Source organism: Leuciscus leuciscus (assembly GCF_965113295.1).
Source record: "Leuciscus leuciscus genome assembly, contig: SUPER_2_unloc_1, whole genome shotgun sequence".
NCBI lineage: Eukaryota > Metazoa > Chordata > Actinopteri > Cypriniformes > Leuciscidae > Leuciscus > Leuciscus leuciscus.
The window spans coordinates 899,262-919,363 of record NW_028118563.1 but is presented as its reverse complement, the minus strand read 5'-3'; the positions used below and the strand labels follow the sequence as shown (position 1 = coordinate 919,363).

At 35.4% G+C, this 20,102-nt stretch overlaps 2 protein-coding genes across 6 annotated transcripts in view; one reads left to right on the top strand and one right to left on the bottom strand.

Moving 5' to 3' along the window:
• LOC309493553 (FRAS1-related extracellular matrix protein 1-like) overlaps positions 1-18,870 on the bottom strand; it is a 43,038-nt gene extending 24,168 nt beyond the window's left edge. The window contains exons 1-5 of one of the 2 annotated variants that reach the window (XM_082191131.1): positions 18,557-18,870; positions 11,772-11,988; positions 3,389-3,825; positions 1,177-1,271; positions 730-1,043 (exon numbers count right to left, since the gene is read on the bottom strand). In XM_082191131.1, the coding sequence (XP_082047257.1) occupies positions 730-1,043; positions 1,177-1,271; positions 3,389-3,619 (640 nt within the window). In that variant the 5' untranslated portion in view covers positions 3,620-3,825; positions 11,772-11,988; positions 18,557-18,870. The remainder of the gene's footprint in view (positions 1-729; positions 1,044-1,176; positions 1,272-3,388; positions 3,826-11,771; positions 11,989-18,556) is intronic. The other variant, XM_082191132.1, reaches the window with a different exon arrangement.
• LOC309493555 (uncharacterized protein) lies at positions 13,023-20,081 on the top strand. Of its 4 annotated transcripts, none has more exons than XM_082191135.1 (5): positions 13,023-13,118; positions 14,681-14,911; positions 16,045-16,663; positions 18,988-19,074; positions 19,187-20,081. In XM_082191135.1, the coding sequence occupies exons 2-5, from the start codon at positions 14,710-14,712 to the stop codon at positions 19,314-19,316; spliced, it is 1,038 nt and encodes a 345-aa protein (XP_082047261.1). In that variant the 5' UTR covers positions 13,023-13,118; positions 14,681-14,709; the 3' UTR covers positions 19,317-20,081. The 4 variants fall into 4 exon arrangements, 3 of the variants coding, with proteins under 3 accessions (XP_082047261.1, XP_082047259.1, XP_082047260.1); XR_014203979.1 differs by lacking the exon at positions 13,023-13,118 and adding an exon at positions 14,078-14,465 and having other exon boundaries at positions 16,045-16,659; positions 19,187-19,210; XM_082191133.1 differs by lacking the exon at positions 13,023-13,118 and adding an exon at positions 14,225-14,465.
• Positions 20,082-20,102: the final 21 nt, after the last annotated feature.

Genomic DNA, 20,102 nt, shown 5'->3' with positions numbered 1-20,102 from the left:
ATATTAAACTACAAAACAGATTAGTAGTTTTTTCCCCAGATATTATAATGCTCAAATGAAATCAAGGTATATTTTGAAGTATTTTCAAGAACACTTATGGTCAGAAGTTTGGAACAATTCAGCATAATGGTTTCTGAGGTATCATGTGACACTGAAGACTGGAGTAATGACTGGTGAAAATTCAGCTTTGCATCACAGGAATATATTACATTTTTAAATATATTCAAATAGAAAATTATTGTTTTATAATATTTCACAATATTAATGTTTTTGCCGTATTTTGGATCAAATAAATGCAGCCTTGGTGAGCATAAGAGACTTCTTTCAAAAACATTTAAAAAATCTTAATTATTCCAAACTTTTGGCCAGTAGTGTATTCTGAAAACCTAAAAATCTTAAATATACAGTAAATAAATAAATAAGGTGATACTATCAGCTGTTCTACTAAATCGAAACCGGTCGTTCGCAAAATTCCATTATAGTCCTTTAAATCCAAAAACTGTCTGCCAAAAATACAGTTTATTGCAGCATATATCTCAATTTTCATTTGTTAAGATAACAATTTGGGTTCAAAGTTGCCACTAAAGTGAATTATGACCTAATGGAATATTTTAGCAACCTTTAGGTTTTCTTTCACATGAATTTGACCAGATGGAATAATTTTTAAAGCGCATTTGTGCATTAGGAAAGTAGGAAAACTGGACAAATATTATTATGTTATGCTTTTACCCAGCTGTCTTCGAAGAGGAACAAAGCTATCTGGTTCATCTCCTCTCGGCCCCTCTGGTTTCTCCGGTTCCCCGGTGACTAGTTGACCGTGAACAGGTAGATGTGTCTCCAAAGTTGTCATCTGAACTGTGCACTCAATATTATGTCGGTGTTCATAGTGGAAGGACACAACATTACCGTCTAGGATATTGGAGAGGCCATAAGACTCTGGCACCTCGAGACTCTGTGATCCGAACCTAATCACATTACAGTCAGGCTCCATGATTTCAACACTGAGAGAGAACAGCTCACTGTAGGTCTCTGTCTCTGTAAATCTAAACATAAAGAAGTCTTCAGGAAATGTCCATATTCTTAAAGACAAAAAGTTTACTATCTGTCTTTTAATACAATGTCTTCCACAAATATTTCCATTTACTGTATTTATTTAAAGCAGCATGAAAAACGTACCTGTACAGACGAAGTTTAACAGTATCCTCTTTTAAAATCGGACATCCATTATGAGTGTATTTCACTTCATCAGCCAAAAAGTGACAGTCAAAAACCTATCAAATGAGAAATAGTTGTGGAAAGAACAGAAATTAAAGGTGCAGTAAGTGATTTCTGAGAAACTCTGGTGAAAGTTGTGGTTTCTGTCAGGAGTTATTAAATAATGAAGAACATGGGACAGGAGTAGCAAACTTCATCCATCTTTATTACTCTTTCACTTCTGTTCTCAGACACATTAGGCTACGTCAATACAATACACAACACTTTAAAATATCGGTCACAATATATTTCACTTATGAACACAACAACAGTGGAAGTTCCACAAATCCAGAGTTCTCGCGAGAGCACAAGTTGAATTTGCTCAGCGAGTTACTCTGGTGTCGAGTAATGATGCTCATTAAATATGCTCTTGTATCCGAGCTGCACCAATCACATCGGGTTATCTGATATAGGCGTGCCAGAGGCGAGCTAAATAGATGACGACAGCGCTGCGACGTCGAAGTCATTAGTAAACATTGCAAGACGGCTATGGATGAACACCAGTTGTTTGAAACGGCTTTGGCCGCTACAATGAAGGAGTTAGACTTGGCTTTTTATCTAAAAGAGGAACAGAAGACGGCGCTCGAATCGTTCCTTTGCAAGAAGGACGTTTTTGCTGTTTTGTCGACCGATATCCAGGCTAGTGGATTGGACCAAGCACCACAACACTTGTAGCCAATCAGCAGCAGGGGGTGTGTCCACTCATGATAGGGAAGGAGAGAGAGAGAGCAAGAGGGAGATTTGAAGAAGGACTGTAGAAAGAGAGATGGCTGAGAGACATTACACAAGAGAAAAGGTCAGAGGAATATCACTGGAAAAAGAAGGGTTATGATCAGACAAGAGCTTTAGGACCCGCATTAATATTAGAAAAGCTTTCCAGTGCTGAAGCAGGAAGGCCTGAAAAAGGACGCAGAGGTTGTTTCTGCTCCATATGTGAGTAACATTGCTTTTGCTATGTTTCACAGAACCAACTGGACAGTTTTGAGTGTCGAGCTTGTGTGCTGCTGGTGACTTACAACAAACTCCTGCTTGTATATACTCTTGTGAACTCTATGTTCATTTTATGTTCCTCCATGTCATTAGTTAATCATCTTCGCTTTATTTTATTTTGCCTCGCTTTTCGTTTTATATCGTTTTAAATATCAACAGTGTTTCTCAGAAATCGCTTACTGCAACTTTAACTTAAAGTAGCACCACACAATCCTGATATACCTAATAACCTGTTATGAACTGTCATTGCATTAACAAACCTGAATTACAATCAGAAAAGAAAAAAATACATATTGTTAATTACAATTTAAACTATTAAAATTGTCACACAGAGTGTGAATTGTTTGAATTATTTGAAATGAAGCTGAAATAAAATAAAATACAAATATTAGATGAAAAACTTTGTTTAACTTTAAGAAAAAAAACTTGTGTCAACATCTGTCGACATGATGCCGGTGAATTGCAGAGCTGAGGCAAACATCTCATTCTCATTGCTGTCATTTTTGTTGTGTGTTTATTTTGTTATTGAGAGGAGAGTGCACAGCTCATATTTACAGATTCATCTAAACGTCGCTCCCAGCAGTGTGGACGGCGTCGGGATGTTCGGTAACAGCATATTGTTGCAAAGGTATTTCCAACTTCTTTTGACTATATAGCAAAGAACGAAAAAAGAACTTTGCCATAGTTATATAGAGGGGCATTGAATCACATTCAGTCTTTTATATGTTACGAGTGCGAGCACAAGCAATAAGTTGCTGGCTGCAGTTCACTTAATGGCCACCGGTGTCACTAAAACCAATTCTACTTTTAGCCCCTTTAAAGTAAAACTTTTAATTTGACATTATTACAACAAAGTATGTTAAGAAACAGTCATGCAAGTTTACTCTCTTTAAGTACACTTTTGTGAATTTTTTAATATTATCTGCAAATACAGTTTTTTTTTTTAAACATACCTTTAACATTAAAGTACACTACAAGTGCACATTCAAAACAAAATACAATTAAGCGCATTTCTTATTCACAAGGGTAGTTCTTCAGATATCAAATGCTCTCAGATGAAAAAGCTTTTGGCATGTTCATCACTGAAAGTTTGTTGAATAATACAAAGAGAGAAATGCATGCAGAAATAATGAACATTGTTTACCTGTGGGGACAGTGTGCCGACCCGCTGTGTAATGGGCTCGTTCAGCACAACTTCCAGCTTGCAGGCATCCTTGTCTCTGGGTATATGAAACTGCAAGTCCCCCTCCTGCAGAAAGACTGACTGCCCCCTCTTTACCTTAAGACCAAGATTGTTTTTTACCAGAGAGCCCTGAATCTGGTGGAGAAGTCCCAGCATGAGGACAGGTAAATATGTCCTGTCTATTGCAGTCATTCTGTTCAGTTTGTGTGGATCAGGACCTCTGTGTTGATGGAGTGGACAAATCTACAGGAGGAACAGTTGTTTGGTCTTGCTCTGTCCACAGAATGTTATCATACAAAGTCATCTCCACTTTTTCTTGATATTAATCTGAGACAATTATTTTCAGTTCATGGATCAGTATCCCGCTCTCTCTCCATTCATAATATGAGAAGTGATATCTGAAAATAAAACAGACAAATAAACACACTTTATTACACTTTCACAAAGGTCAAAGGAAATTAAGCCTATTTTTAGGATTTTTTCTGCATAGTTGCATTAATATTATAAATAATAATCAACATTCATATTCAACAAAGACATTTATAGCCCAAATCTTTTTGGTGGGGGGCAAGATGGGACCAGGAAGGAATAGGGGAGGGGAACCACTGCTTTAGTGCATATATATATATATATATATATATATATATATATATATATATATATATATATATATATATTATATATATATATATATATATATATATATATATATATATCATTCTCATTAATGTAATGTAAACAACATCCTTTTAATGTATGTGTTTAATATTTTTTAAATACTTTTTGTATTACATTTATGACACTAAGAATCACCAGAGAGAATAATTGGGACCGCAACAAAAACTTAAATCTGCAGATGCATAAGAACACATTGGTAAAGAGTATATGCATATGCACATATATATTGTAAACATATATAATATATTGTTTATAATAGTTTTATTTTGTGGTGGTGAAATATGATCTGCACATGGTCAGGAGATGTTTTTTGTGAGATTCACAAGTAAAGAATGGCAAAAATTGGAAAGAAGATACAACTCTTCAACTGATCCAACAAATAACTGGCAAAAGAAGGAATTTAGGCATCACATTCTCTTCAGTTTAAGGCTAAAACGTCTCCATCACCTCTCTCTGACATGTTTGTTGAGTGATAGAGGGAAAACTCCTTCCGAGCCCAGTCCTACTGAGGTGAGATGTCAACTTTAAAAAAATGACCTTTGACCCTAAACAATCCCCAGGCCCTGGAATGGCCAGTTTGGAGATTGAGGCTGTCTGATCTGTCAGCACTGAACACACTGCAAAAGATCCTTAGTTCTTCCACCTGCGGTTAAATGAGCCATTAAAACGCTGGCTCAAGTGAATGATAAATGCTTTCCACCTTACAGCTTCATTCGGACTCATGCAGTTACGCAGTAATATTATTCAAAATGATCAACTCCAGACTCCAAGCATTCTGAAATATTTTTTTTCCCCTGTGGTTTATTAATCAAATTTGTTTTATCAATACAAAGACAATATTTAAGACAGATTTCTGTCTCTTCGATTATTTTGCAAGTTACTTCAAATCAAAACAATGAAATACCCAGAGGATTTGTACAGTAAATTTCTACGAATTTGAGCTCACTGGGTCACGTTTGTCAAGTCTAGCAGCAATACATCTGGAATTAGTCCGCCTTTGTTTACTTACTAACGTGTTTTCTTTTAAAGGCCTCTCCTCTTCTCTTCCTGCTGTCTTCCTCCATTGGAAAACCCAATTTTCTAAGATTGTTCCACAGCCTCAGGCTAAAAGTCTAATCTAGTGTTTCATAGCTTAAAAAACAAGATGGTCAGACAGTAATCAGCCTGTTTTGTCGGATTGGCGTGAAATTTCATAGAGGTACAAACAGGGTCTACTCAACATAAAGTCTGTGAGAAACAAAGAGAAATAACAACTCTAAAAAATAACTGAACACAAAACCATGAGCACAAAGAACAGAAACGCGTAACTGCCTCTGCTCTGTTTACCATTAGAAAAGTTTAAAGCTTAACTGTATGGAATGTGCACTTGTAGTGTCCTTCAAATCTAAAAAGTTTTTTTTAAGAACTGTACTTAGTACTGAAGCAGTCAGGTGCAAGTAAGAGCTGTGTAAGTTGTTTACATTCATTATTGTTGTAATGTTATGTGCTTTGAGACATGAGGTAATTTAAGGCGTGGCTTTGGAAACGCTCTGAGGGGAGGGTGGGATCTCATGCTTTCAAAGCTAGCTTGCTAATGCTTGCCGCACTGAAATTGCCTACCCTACCTTTAACACCGTCTCTCATGACGCTTTTCAGAATCTGCTGTGTGAGTTCATGTGTTTTGAAGGTGTGTGTGGCTTTGGAGACACTGAATATGTTTCTTATCTTAAAAATTCTTTAAAAGTTTTACTTTAAAGTATATTTTAAATCATTGTTTTAAAAAACTTTTGTCATGCTTTCAAGTACACCTGTGTTATTTGTGTTGACTATCATGCTAAAGTACATGTAAAGTACTTAATTTTAACTTTAGTTTTCGATATTACTTTTAAAGTCAACATGACATACAGTACAGTTAAAAAGAAATTACATTTTTCATTAAAAAGGACTGGAGTATATTTTAGTTTACCCTAAATGCTTGTCATTTGTTAGTAAACTTAGCCATATTTTAAAGACAATGGAAGTAATTATGAAAGAACATATAATGATGTAATTAAGTCCTACTCAAATTTGTCAAAAAAGCACTTATTGCATTTAATATAAATAAAAAAATTTCATTCAATTTTAATTAACATGCAAGTGCCCAATACATTACATTCAGCTTGCACTTATATTCTTTAAAAGTATATTATTTTATAATAAGTACTCAAATGTAGTTTTCAAATGTATGCTAAAGTGTACTTCTTTTTCATAAGGGCACTAGATAAATGATCAGACATGACGAAGGTGAAAATCCCACCTTGGGTAGAGTGAGATTTCTTACTGTTAATGTATCTAGTTAGGGGGTTAAAACAATGTGTCTATTACTTTTATTAAGCTAGTATTTACAGCAAATGCTGTAGTTCAGCTTGCAAAAAAAAAAAAAGAACAACAGGATTTAGGTTAAAATTTTTCCAGCGATCCAGAAATCCAGAATCTGATGTCATGTTTCATCAATGTTCGTTTTTTACTAGCACAATTGCATTATAAAATGTGAGAAGGTGGTTAACTTATACCATTTTAATCATGATGTCAGGCAATATTGCTAAAAAATTAAACATGTTTTCATCTTGAACATGTGCGGCACTTTGATGATACCTGGAACCAGATGTGGTAAATTATTCCCTGTCCTGATCCCAAACCCTTGTTTAACTCTCTTCCAGTCCAGACACCTTTAGTTTGGCATTACATCATGCTTTTCATTGAGGGAATTTCTTTCCATTTTCATTCCAGCTCTTCTCAACAGAGGCCTAAAACACAGCAGCCTAAAAATTACTTCAGCTGAAAACGTCTAAAATCAGAGCTAAGAATGACTCTCAAACACATATCAAATCATTTACAGGCTATTTTAGCCCATCTTTTTAAATAAAAAGGCTTCCTTTGTCAGCCACTTCCAGTTATTTTAGGTGTACGTTTTATCATATTGTTTAAATGTATTATCATAATCTTAAACACCCAGGTATATAGGGAAATTAGTTTTACTGGTTACTGCACTTCATATTCTTTGTTATTTACCTATAATAGATAATGAATCTGAACATTCACAGGAAATTGCTTACTTCCACACTGAAGATGGATAGTACACAATCTCTCTTTAAACGCAATACTTTGTTTGAAATATTCACGCTATGGGTTGTGGGCAATATTAGATCTGCACTTCGAATTATTACCGGAAATAGTAGACCATCAGGGTATCTTTGGAATACTAATTTCAACATACTACGATTTTGGGACACACTACTTCTACGAATACTATTTAGGACGGATAGTATGCAAACTCAAACAAATCGGTTGAGTGAATGATTCCATGACTCATTCGTTTTATGAATCAGCTGAAAAACTCATTAAATTAGCATTTTTAACTAATCATTTACATGAATGATTCAATGACTCACTCATAAAGACACTTGTCACTTGTTGCAAAGTAACCTGCAGGAAGAGTCCCTGAAAAATAACAAGCTCAAACTGACAGTCTGACTCAAACACAGTTTAATAAAAACAGTGCTGTTGCACTGTTATCAGCACTCTTGGAAAGCTGCTCGACTAATCAGTTTTGAGGACCGGAATGTCTCCAGGATAAAAAGCACACTGACTTTGAACATTTACTTAATCACTTCACTTTAGGACTGTCATGAGGATGCTGATCAACTCCACTGCCGTGATGTAATGGAAAGAGGATTTTGTGTTTTGTAAGCTAAGCTTTCCCACTGCAGCCCCAGGAAGTCTGTAACAGGGAGGATTATGTATTCCCTTCACAGGTTATTCTCCAAAAAAAAGGCCCAAATTCCTTGTTGTGCTTTGCAAAGATTAAGTCAAGTCAAGTCAAGTTTATTTGTATAGCGCTTTTCACAATACAGATTGTATCAAAGCAGCTTCACAGTATTCAATTAAAATAATACAACAAAGTTTGTTTCAAGAGGAATTTATTGATTGATAAAATTAAATTAAATATCCCCAAAATATCCCCAACTGAGCAAGCCAAAGGCAACAGTGGCAAGGAACCGAAAAACTCCATCAAGTGGAGATTAGCACTGGAAATTTTTCACATCCCAACCATGCAGTAATAAAAGTAATTATGAAATGACATATAAAGACGTATTTAAGTCTTACTGATAGGAGTATAAAACACTAAAGTTTTATTAATTTCATTATCATTTAATGTAAATCTAAACTATATACTACGTTTTCATTAAATGCAATTAACATGCAATTAAGTGTTCGAAAATATTACATTCAGTTCGCATGTAGGTATTCTATTAAAGTATATCATTACTCTTTTTCACAAGGGAACCAACATTTAAAACCTTACTAGATTAACTACTTTTTCTTGCAAAAAATAAATAAAAGTTTCTGCCCTCTGATTAATGGCTTAAAGTCTGTTAAGTGCCTCTGAGTCACTTTCAGACGTTTTTGTGCGCACCACATCAAACAGACAGTGCATTCCCAACTCTCTTGTGTGATCTCACAGTTTAGAAACTGTTAACGTTGTTCTCAGGGCATGATTGTACATGCTGTACAGTCTGTGATTATATGGTTCACCCCTGTTTGGGATGTTCTCTGTAGGTTTGGAGCAAGTTCAACAGACAAGTGTTGAAGGGATCCTTCATGGGTTCAGGTAAACACCAAATTGTAATGAGGCTTGACTAGGAAAGGTTCCAGCAAAAAAAATGCATTTAAGAGACAAAGACAGATTTGAGAACAAATGAAGGGGAAGTCCAATAAAATGTTTTGAACTCTTATCTTGCTCTCAGGTAGGCTGACACCTTAACAATCCCACCAGCATTTCCCCAGAACAGCTGCTGGATTCAGATGTGGAATATGAGATGCAAACATCTCACAAACACAGTGGCTATTCAACCAGCCGACAAGCCATGAGTTCACAAACAGTGCTATGTGGGTACTAGAAGATATTGTTCGCATACAGAAAAAGATTTCTCATTCTCATATAACAAACATATATAATTCCAAACAAGTAAGCCATTACATTTTAATAATAAGAAACAAGAGTTGCCAGTAATCTAAATTTTTTTTTAAAAATAGTGATATTTAAAACCACAAAAGTTGCAGGCCATTATGCACAAAAACCCTACCAGCCACAAGCAATCAGGATTCAAATAAAGCCAGCTGATTGAAATAGCTCAAGTATGTGGATGTTATGAGAGCGTTTCACAGAGGTTTATTTGTACTGATTGGATATTACTTTAGTAACATTTGTTTGTTCATTATGATGAGGCCTGGAGGAATGGGAAGATATCTTCAAGTTTAGCCAGTATTCACGTACTAATGTTTTGATGTAGATATAGCAGTGATTATGAGGCTCCAGTCAGGAAAGCCCAAGGCAGGCTGGGTGGGTGGCCCGGACCCCTCTGCACTCTTTCTAAACTTCTCTCTGCTTCCATTCAAACATGTGGGGGCAGTTTTCCTGTCATCAAAACGTGCCGAGACCAAGTGTGAAAAACAATATGAGCAATGAAAAAATGTGCCGTTCAAAAATGTGCAAATGACCATGTATCTGTCTTTCAGCTACATAAAGTTATTAAGCAATATAATACTGAGTTAAATAAAGGTTACACAGCGTTACTGGCTTTACTACCTCAACAATGCAGCAAAAAACAAAAACATATTTATTAAAAAATGTAATCATTAATCTTCAAATAACATAAATTTACCTGAGAAGCAAAACTGCACAAGATATTAAGAAAATATGAATTATTAATTGAGAGAATATGTCTTAAATGAGATATATATAAATATAATCATCATCATTGTTCACTGCTAGTAAATTACACAAACACAATTCCACAAATGGCAAGTAACACACTGAATTAAAGTGACATTTTAAAGTAGAAAAACTGAAATAGTATTTTCTTGTAAAACATACTAACTTGTTTTATTTACAACTTCGACAATTAAAAAAAAATTGTTTTTACAGTGTATACTGTAAAACGTTATAGTTTTTAAATATAAACTTTAAAAAGTATAAACTTTTTCTAGATTTATGCTACTTTAAGAAAATTACAAATTGGGTCAGAAAAATCAACATTAAATATATTCAATATACATTCTGTGAAAAAAATCTTTAATATCTCATGCAATTTTGCTTCTCATGTAATTGTATCTTACTTTAAGCAAACAACAAAGGGTTACTAACTGTCCTTCTTAAAAGGTTAGGTAAGGTAAACTATCATTTCCTTCCAATGGTCCTATTAGAGCTACAATTTCTGGGTCACACGGGGGGGAAAAGTGCGTTCCTCTCTGAGGAAGTGGGCATTCTGTACAGCTGGGACTGACTGGAGACACCGGCTGGAGCCAGCAGAAATCGGCTGCCTTTCCTCACAGCGCTGTGCACTGCTTCTCATCTCGCTAATGACAGGGTAACGAGCAGCCAACTATTTCCAAAGCAAAGATGAGCAGAGGGAAAGGGGGAGGCCTTCGCTCTCTAAACAGCTTTGGCCCCCATTTGGCAGCATACCAGCATGACCGTTCTCAGTGTTTGCAAGAGCTGAAGACTCCCAGATGAAACAAAAGGGAGTATGGTTATCAGTCGGGGGGATTGTTATTCTACACTCCTAAAAATAAAAGGTTATTTATTGGTGTTGATGGTTTCATGAAGAACCTTTAACATCCATTGAACCTTTAAAATGCACAAAAGGTTCTTTACAGCAACAACAACAACAAAAAAGTTTCTTTAGAAATGTTCTTCACACTAAGAAAAAAACAGTTCCTTAAAGAACTGACCACTGTAAGGTTCTTTGGGGAGACAAAAATGGTTCTTCTATGGCATTGTTGCAAAAACCCTCTTTATTTTAAGAGCGTAAGCTTAAAGAAAGATTAATAAAGGTGCACTATCATAAGGTGGACAGAGATGAGAAAGCTGTTTTAAGTGACATGCTTTCCACCTGACTTTCACCTGGATGAAGACTATACCCTGAGAGCCATTCCTCTTATGACTTAAAAGAGTTACATCCTTCTCAGCCAAACAACACTAGTTCATAAACAGGACATTATTAAGAAATTATACAAATTCACATATGGCCTCATATGGAAAACAAATAGAAGGTCTCAGTGGGTTTGCCAAAAGTTTAGAAATCATTTCACGGATTTCACAGTGAGAACATTAGTTGGGGTAGATGATTTAAAATAATGTACATTTTCCCATTATTTTTAACATTTCTCATTTGATAAAAGTTATATTCGGATATTCGGTGCCACTTTATATTAAGTATCTTTAACTACTATCTATGTACTAACATTTAAGTTAATCATTTGATACAATGCACTTATTGTATACATGGTTTTATATTGTACCTATTTTAAAAAAAAATACCTGCATTCATTTCTGTAATTACTGTTGACCCTTTGTTTACCCCATAAACATACCAATACCACTAAACCTTACCCATATCCCCCCTCAATAGCAGCACAAGTGTTTTGCAATACAACACGAACACAATAAGTACAATGTACCTAACAATATAATTTAAGTAAAGACACCTAACATAAAGTGTGACCGCCCGGGTACTCAATTTACACCTTTCATTTCTTATCTTCAATCTGTTCTTTAGTTGATCTAAATGTTATTTAGTGGCATCGTTGCACATACATACACAAAACAAACACACACAGAGCACATTTACAGACAAGTTCTTACCTGAAACCATAGCACTTATAACTCCACAACTGTTTATCTTCTCCTTTTCACTCCAACGCTTTCACAGCAACGGTCTAATTGACAAGAGTCCCGATGGCAATCCTCACCCCTGCGAAGAGATGGAAGAAGTAGAGGAGGAGGAGGAGGGTGTTCTGTGGAAACTCGGAGGAGGGAGGTGGGATAGTCCTGCTCCGGAGGCTTTTAGGGAGGAGTGAGGCTGGGTATGAAGAGAGCAAAAAATGCAGAGGCCATCAGAAAAGAGAGGCAAACACAAACAGACAGAGATCAAAGAAAAGCAATCTACGCTCCGACCGCACCACACCATTAGATAATGACAGATCGAGGAGATCTTCCATCAAAGGGTGTCTAGATGACGCCACTGAAAACATAGCATGTTTGTTCACAAAGATCTGTGAAATCAGTTTCTAAGTGTCTCTAAATGGGTAGCTGGCAAATAATATGGGACAAACTTCAAAATAACACAAAGAAAAACTATATTTTAGGTAACGTGAAACAAGTTTTTGTTTGTCAAATACACAAAGGTAGTGGATTATGTTGTCTAATCACCCCTCATTGTGCATTAAATTTAAAAAAAAAGAAGAAAAAAAGAATATATGTAAATGATCTATGTACAAGGAGGATGTCCATATGTTGAAGTCCATTGTGCTGAAGTGTAAAGTATATTTGCATAAGACACAAAAAGTGCAAAACAATAGTTGCATTAAATTTGTATTTATTTGTATTTGTATTTATTCTATTTTAAACACCTTTTAGATTTTTGCTGTTAAAAATACTAATTAATTAGAAAACTTATCATAAAACGTGGTAACACTTTATTTTACAGTGTTCTTGTTAGTTACTATAGTAATACCTAAAAATTAAGCATAACTACATGCAACTAACCCTAAAGCAAACGCTAATCTATAACCTTAACCCAATAGTAAGAGCATAGTTACTTCATATTACTCAGTACTTAAATAATGTGCAATTACAGTGTAACAAAGACACCTTAAAATAATGAGTAACCAAAAATCCTTTTAGATGATTTTAGAGTCTCACGAATCCTGATAATTTTGGGTCCCACTGCATTTGGTTATTTATTAACATCAAGATACAGCAAGACTAATATAGTAGAACAATGTCCAAATGACATTGTCACACAATAACCATCAGCGTCTTCTGCACTGTGACCATTGACCTTGCAATCCCTGTTAATCTCTCATCTAAGGGTATTCTCATGGATCTTTTACTAAAACATTCTTTCTCTGTGTGTTCACAATAGCTTGCAGCAGTTACTGTAGCTCTGAATAGCATAATAGCTCTGAAGACTAAATAGACAGAACAGAGGTAAGCTGTTTAACCAGACCTCCTCACAGACTTCACATACATGTACGATTATCTTTTCTCTTCCTGAGGTGTTAGAAATTGTTTCAAGAAGTAAGTGAGTCCAGGTCCCCTTATATGCTGATGATAAGTAGACGACTATCTGCTTTCAGTTGTATAACACTCACTTAGTGTTAAACTACATCAATTACATCTGGATGTATAGCAACTAAATTCTATGAGGAGGATTATGGAGTCAAAGGGTTAGAAAGAAATGTAATCATTTTAAAATAATACTCAAGTTTTCAAATTTTCCCAACGCCATTAATCTGTGGATATTGCCTAAGTGAGTCAGGAAAGAGTCAACAAACACTTCTTCTGCTCTTTCTTAGTTTCCTTTCAGTCAAGTTACCATGACTGCACAGTTTTGAATACATAAGAACTAAACTAATCTCCTAAATCTCTTCTCATAAAACAGATTAATTGAAGTTTGTGGGAAAAGTCAACCATTTCAAGAGGAGAACCTCAATAGCATGTTTACAAAGTCAAGAAATGTGATTCTTTTTTATATAAACAGTGTATAAATAAGTAAAATTCAAACAGCATGATATTGAAGTCACTTCAGTTGTATACAGTATTTCCACTTCCGATCTAATATTATGGAGCCTAGCAGAGTCTAGATTTAAATCTTGCAATGCAAAAAAGGACTTTCCTCATTTTTGTGTTGTTTTCCATTACAAAGGTCTAAAAATTCTTAAATCAATACATTTACTTGAGAGGTAAAATTACTTAAGATAAAATCCGACAGATATTTGTTCTTGTTGTAAGCATCAATAGCATCAATATTGCAGCCAGGGTATTATCAAATTGTCTACAGTTTTTTAAGATCATTCTCAGGAATCTCAGAAAATGGTGCCATTTGTACCAGAAACTTGCTGTCAAAAATAATTTTGAGGTCAATCAAAGTTATCAGTCAGTCTAAATTCATATTCTATTTTCTGCTAATAATTAAATTGTAATCCATCCATGTGTTTTTAAAAATACCAGACATGAAAATAAGCAATAATGACGTCTATTGCTAAATCATTACCCACAACTTTCAAAATGAATCTCAAGGTTATAATGAAGAGCTTGCACTTGATACTTTGTTTGTGCCAAGAACGCAAAGGTTAATGAACATGGATTAGACGAGCACTATCCGCTTACATTGAGAAATAGCAACTAGTTGAAAAGAGCCCTTGATTCAAGTGAAAGGAACTGAAGCCTCAAAACCAAAACAAGCCTGTTCACTTTGCGGCACTTCCACGAAAACTGAGAGCACAATGCCTGTCAAATGGAGTGTGACATTCCTGGGTTTTCTGTGGGAAAGCGGTAATTGCTTTTTTCAGTGTTTGGCTGTTGGTTTCATGGGCTTTGAATCCCACCCTCTAATGAGTGAGCGAGTTTCTGTTGTCCACACTGTTCCCCTGACTGAGCTGTGTCGGAGAATCAGGGTTCGGCTTTCTTCTGTGAATCTGGCAGCTCTTTTTTTTTTTGCAGAATGAGGTTTTCCGCATCGTTTTTATGCTTCCTAATTGGTCTTTTAGGACTAGAAGGGATTCGCAGTTTGGTGTTCATGGAAGATGAGGGGGAGGAACCGGAGGATAGAGACCTGAGCAAAGCTATTTTGGAGATGCTGCACATAAATAAACTGTCGGCACCTCAGCAAGCAAAGCCACACCCCTACATGAAGCACGTTTACCAGTCCTTGGACACACAGGAAAGAGACCCGAGTGGGGCAGATGGAACTCTTGTACAGAGTTTCCGGAGCATTGAAGGTAAGTATATATTTTTATTCGAAGTAAACAATTTAAATATTAAATTAAATATTAAAATTAAAACCATGTAGGAAGACACATCATGGCCACATTCCAGGATGACAATGTTAAGATTTAACAGGCTCAAATTGTGAAAGAATGGTTGGGAGGAGCATGAAGAATAATTTTCACACATGAATTGGCACCTCTGAGTCCAGACCTTAAATTCATTGAAAGTCTTTGGGATGTGCTGAGGAGACTTTACAGAGTGCTGGACTCTTGCATTGTCAATACAAGATCTTGACCAAAAATTAATGCATCTCTTGATTGAAATAAATGTTGATGTTATTTCCATCAAAGATGCATACATTTTTGGTCAAGATCTAAAAACAATTCCCTTCACATAATGAGTGCTATAGTTGTTTTCATTGATGTGTCTGTACACATTTTTTTCGGGTTAAGGTAATCCGAGCTGGTGAGTGGAGGCGGGGACTAATTTGCATATTAATGATCCACATATAAACCTCCTCTTATGAGCCAGAGAAACAAGCGCATAGCCATCTTTAGAATTTTGTCTTTGAAATTCCATTTTTGCGGTAGCTCTGTATATTTCTATGGCATAGCTGTCGAAGAGTAATAAGCTGGTGAAGTTGATTTACTTATTGTAGAGTTGACGAAAGTTATCAAGAGCATAATAATCTTTGAAGCGGATGTCATAACAAATGCCAGTAGACCGGGAAGATTTTAAAATGAGTGGTAAAAACTAAAGGCTGTGGAAATACAAACAAGCGCATGCCAGAAAAGGGGCGGAGCTACATAAGGTCTTATAGATGCTACTAAATGAAGCATATAGAATAACATTTAAGGCATTAAGAAATGATTGTCAAAGGAAACAATGTTTGAATATGTCATTGTGATTATCAAAAAATTGTTTTAAGGGATCAAATTATTGACTGCAAGGGGGATGTTACAATTTTTTTCACTGTAGTTGTATTTTTTACACTTCTCTGAAGAGATGTTGATGCATAAAAAGATTTGATAACCTTTGAAGTTATATAAATACAACTAAATAAATATTATAAAAAAAGGTATAAAATGAATTCTGCTTAATTTTCACCCCAAAGACCCTTAAAAGATGTTCTTTTTCAAACAAGATTCAAAGTACGGCACTCCAGGATGGATCTGGTTCAACATGTCCCAGCTGAGTCCCTTCATGAGGGTTGCAGAGCTGGTCCTGCTGAGGAAGACTCTTCATCACAAGCCGCTTAGTGTGACGGTCACAGTTCATAGTCTTTCACCAGGAAGAGATAACCTGAGCATTAGTGGCCCTCTTGTGGAGCACTTATTGAGTCTGGACCGGGTTCCTCCGACAGGCTATGACGTTTTTGACGTGACAGCTGCAATAACCCAGCCACCAAGCCACTCAGATATCCTGGGCTTCCAGCTTCGCTTTGGGGATGAGAGCGGCAGCCTGGTTCTCCACGAAGCCCTGACACAGAGCCTCTACTGCTTGAATGGCAGCTCTCTTCGCCAGCCGCTTTTAGTGGTCTACAGGAGCAAATCAATGGAGCTAAAGCAGAGGGCTTCAGGAGTGAGCTCAGAACACAGGCAGAGCTGCATGGTCAGCTCAGAATATGAGAGACAGCAAATACATTTGAGACATGGGAGACATGTAGCTGCATGCAAGCTGTATGTACATCATGTCAACCTTCATACGAGCAAGTTGAGTCAATGGATACTGCAGCCATCCAGTTTCAACATAAGTATTTGTAGGTATGAGCCTGTCTGTGTGTAATATATCACTAGATGAATAAAGGGGCTTGACAATTTGTAAAAGTTTAAGAATGTGCTATTCAAAACACACATTGATTAATACTAACTAAATATTGATAGTGTGCGATTTCCCTTGTAAAAAATACACCTAATCGTATTGAATGTGCACTAGTAGTGTACTTTAAATATTAAAGGTTTTTTTTTTTTTAAATATATATATTATATTGTATTTGCAGATAAAATAATAAATGAAATAAAAGGCCACTTAAGTGTTAAAGACTTGTATGAATTTCTTTCTTCTGCTGAACAGAAAGGAAGATATTTAGAAGAATATCAGTAACCAGACAGTTTCTGGTCTCATTGACTTCCATAGTATATTTTTCCTACTATGGAAGTCAATGAGACCAGAAACTGTCTGGTTACTGACATTCTTCTAAATATCTTCCTTTCTGTTCAGCAGAAGAAAGAAACTCATAAAGGATTGAAACAACATGAGGGTGAGTATATGATGACAGAATTTTCATTTTAAAGTGGAGTATCCCTTTAAAGTACATTTTAAGTCATGATGTTTTAATCTTTTAACATGCTTCAAATATGTAGCCTACACTTATTTTAATGTGTTGACTAATATACTAAAGCACATGAAAAGTAATTGGTCATCATTTTATCTGTAGTGTTATCCGATATTACGTTTAAAGTTGATATATTTTAAATTAAATAGGAACTTCATCATTACAAATATTTTTAAATATAAAAGTTTAAATAGAAATGACATTAAAGTATATTTTAGTTTGCCATAAATGCTTGTCAGTAGCCTACGTTCAGCAGTGCACATTTCAAAGACAGTAGAATTATAAAATTTACTTAAAGGGTTAGTTCACACACAAAAAAAAAAAAAAAAAAAAAGGTACAATTACTCACCCTCATGTCGTTTCAGATCTGTGAAACTTTAGATCATCTTCGAAACGCAAATTAATATTTTAATTAAATCTGAGAGATTTCTGTCCCTCCATTGACAATCCACGCAACTACCACTTTGTAAAAAGTTCATAAAGGGATTGTAAAACTAATCCATATGAATTGAGCGGTTTAATCCAAATTGTCTGACGAGACACGATCACTTAAATGATGAACAGATTGAATAGGCTTTTATTAAACATTGATCAGCGGATATAAACAGAAGCTCAACCGAAACTGCTTGCATAGTGGGAACAAACCTCATTGTTTTTGCAAAGTTCAAATGTGCTGCTTAACATGAGAATGAACCGCATTGGTTCTCGCATATCTGATGTGCACGTTGATGAATGTTTATATGTGAATAAAAGCCTAAATTAAAACTGTTCATCATATAATTAAAGTGATCGTGTCTCTTCAGAAAATTTGGACTAAACCGTTTTATGATCTCTTTATGAACTTTTTGAAGCGTTAAAGTGGTAACGTTAGCTGCTTATAGCTGTCAATGGAGGGACATAAATCACTCAGATTTCATTAAAAATATCTTCATCTGTGTTTCAAAGATTAACAAAAGTCTAAATGTGTTTGGAACTAACGTTACATGAGGGTGAGTAAATGTTGACAGAATTTTATTTTTTGGGTGAACTATCCCTTTAAGTCCTGCTTAAGTGGGTAAAAAAAAATGAGTTCAACTAATTGCATTTAGGCCTAGGCTAATATAAATGTACTAATACTATAGCCTAATACATTTTCGTTCAAATGTAAATAACTAACGTTACATAAATTGCTGAAAATATTATTTCACCATAAAGTAGTTCATCTGTTTTAAAAGTAAAAGCATTAACGAGCGACTCCTTTAAACAAGTAGCAATGTAGTCCGGCCAAACGCTAACGTTAGCCTACATTGCTGTTTAGCTGAGAGAATATTTAAACGCTCACCTAAAAGGTCCGAAGGACAGTCCGGTTCTTTCTGGTCAGACAGCTGATTCTAAACAATACATATGTAGCCCGGAAAGTCTGATTATTCCTAGTAAATCAGTTGGTCGTAAATGTAACTTGTGGGAAAGTCCAATTCGTTCGTTCTAATGAATCAGATTCTCTGAATCAATCGGTTCATTTAGGCCTAAAATACGATTCACCGAATCAAATCTCTGTATAATCTGTCGACTGTTAGTGTTAATGTTTAAAAATGCTTGTTTAACTATTTCAGGTTTGTATCAAACACTTTCATAGTAGCTTCCCAAGTTCCTCAACACTGGTTTGGATACAGCCCTGATGTTGAGCATAATATTTTTTTATTGCATTATGTATTCATTATATGTGATAGAAAGAACGTAATAATTATGTCCTTCCGTTTGTTGCCTTTTTAGAGGTATCTGTTTGAAAGAAATGTCTGCGTCACCCATGCCTGTTCAGAGACAAAGAAAACGCCACAGAGAAAATGATTTACTTCAAAGGTAGCCTACATTCAGTCTCCTATGCAGCTTTTTATAGTTATGCATGACAATTGTGAGTCTAAGTTTTGAAAACACAGGTATGACCTTAAAACTGTCTTCATATATTTTATAGATCAAACTGCACTCCACAAGGACTGTCATCTCTCATCGTGATGTACAACAGTGACACTGCGGACATTATTATAAAGGAGCTAAAGGATATCAGAGCAGAGAGCTGTGTGTGCCAACCAACTGCTCAATGAAAAGGACTGCAAAAAATAATCAAACTGCAGTTTGTGAAGTATTTGAGAACATGACAGTTAGGAAGAAGTAGCCTATGTGAACCCTTGGATTATGCATTTCTGCATTTGTCATAATATTTTATTTGAACATAGAGAAACATGTTCTGCTTAAACAGATAGCAGTGGTATAAACACTCATGATGCAGAATGCAGCAGTTATCACCACCAAATACTGCCTGTAAGCATTGCTTATAAATGCACAATGTTATTTTCTCTTTACAAAGCGGTTTCATTTAATCAATATTCTTAGGATGTCTGGTGTGAATCTTGAGCTCATGCCAAAGCATCTGGGTTCACATACTTGTTTTCTGGAACTGTATTTATGTCTTTAAAAGAAAAGAAAGTAGCCTATATTTAGTTTTTTGAGAATTTACTTGAGAACATTGCAGGTACACTTTTGGCCACATGATGTCATAAGAGAGCAAGAAAACGTTCCTTTCAATATTCATGGAGCATCAATGTTCACCTATGTTGAAGAATGTCATGCGTTTCACAATATCTCTATCAATCAGTAATTATAAAAATAAAAAAAATAAAAAAAAAAATAAAAAAAAAGATGCACCAGAGGTGTTTCAACTAAGTTGAATGGATGTGAGGAACTGTTTAATTCTTTGGATTTGAGACCATGTTTGCTGTTTGGACAGAAATGCCTTTTGAAACCTCCTATACTTATTTAGGGCGATATCTTAAAGAAAGAATGTGAAAAATAAACAATCTGCTCTGCAATTTCCTCTCGCATTTTTCTGT

Coding starts and splice junctions, on each gene's coding strand:
- LOC309493555 (XM_082191133.1), top strand. CDS start 14,417: ATGCCTGTCAAATGGAGTGTGACATTCCTGGGTTTTCTGTGGGAAAGC. Junction 14,466..14,680: donor GGGTTTTCTGTGGGAAAGCG/GTAATTGCTTTT, acceptor TTGGTCTTTTAG/GACTAGAAGGGATTCGCAGT. Junction 16,664..18,987: donor TTCAACATAAGTATTTGTAG/GTATGAGCCTGT, acceptor TTGCCTTTTTAG/AGGTATCTGTTTGAAAGAAA.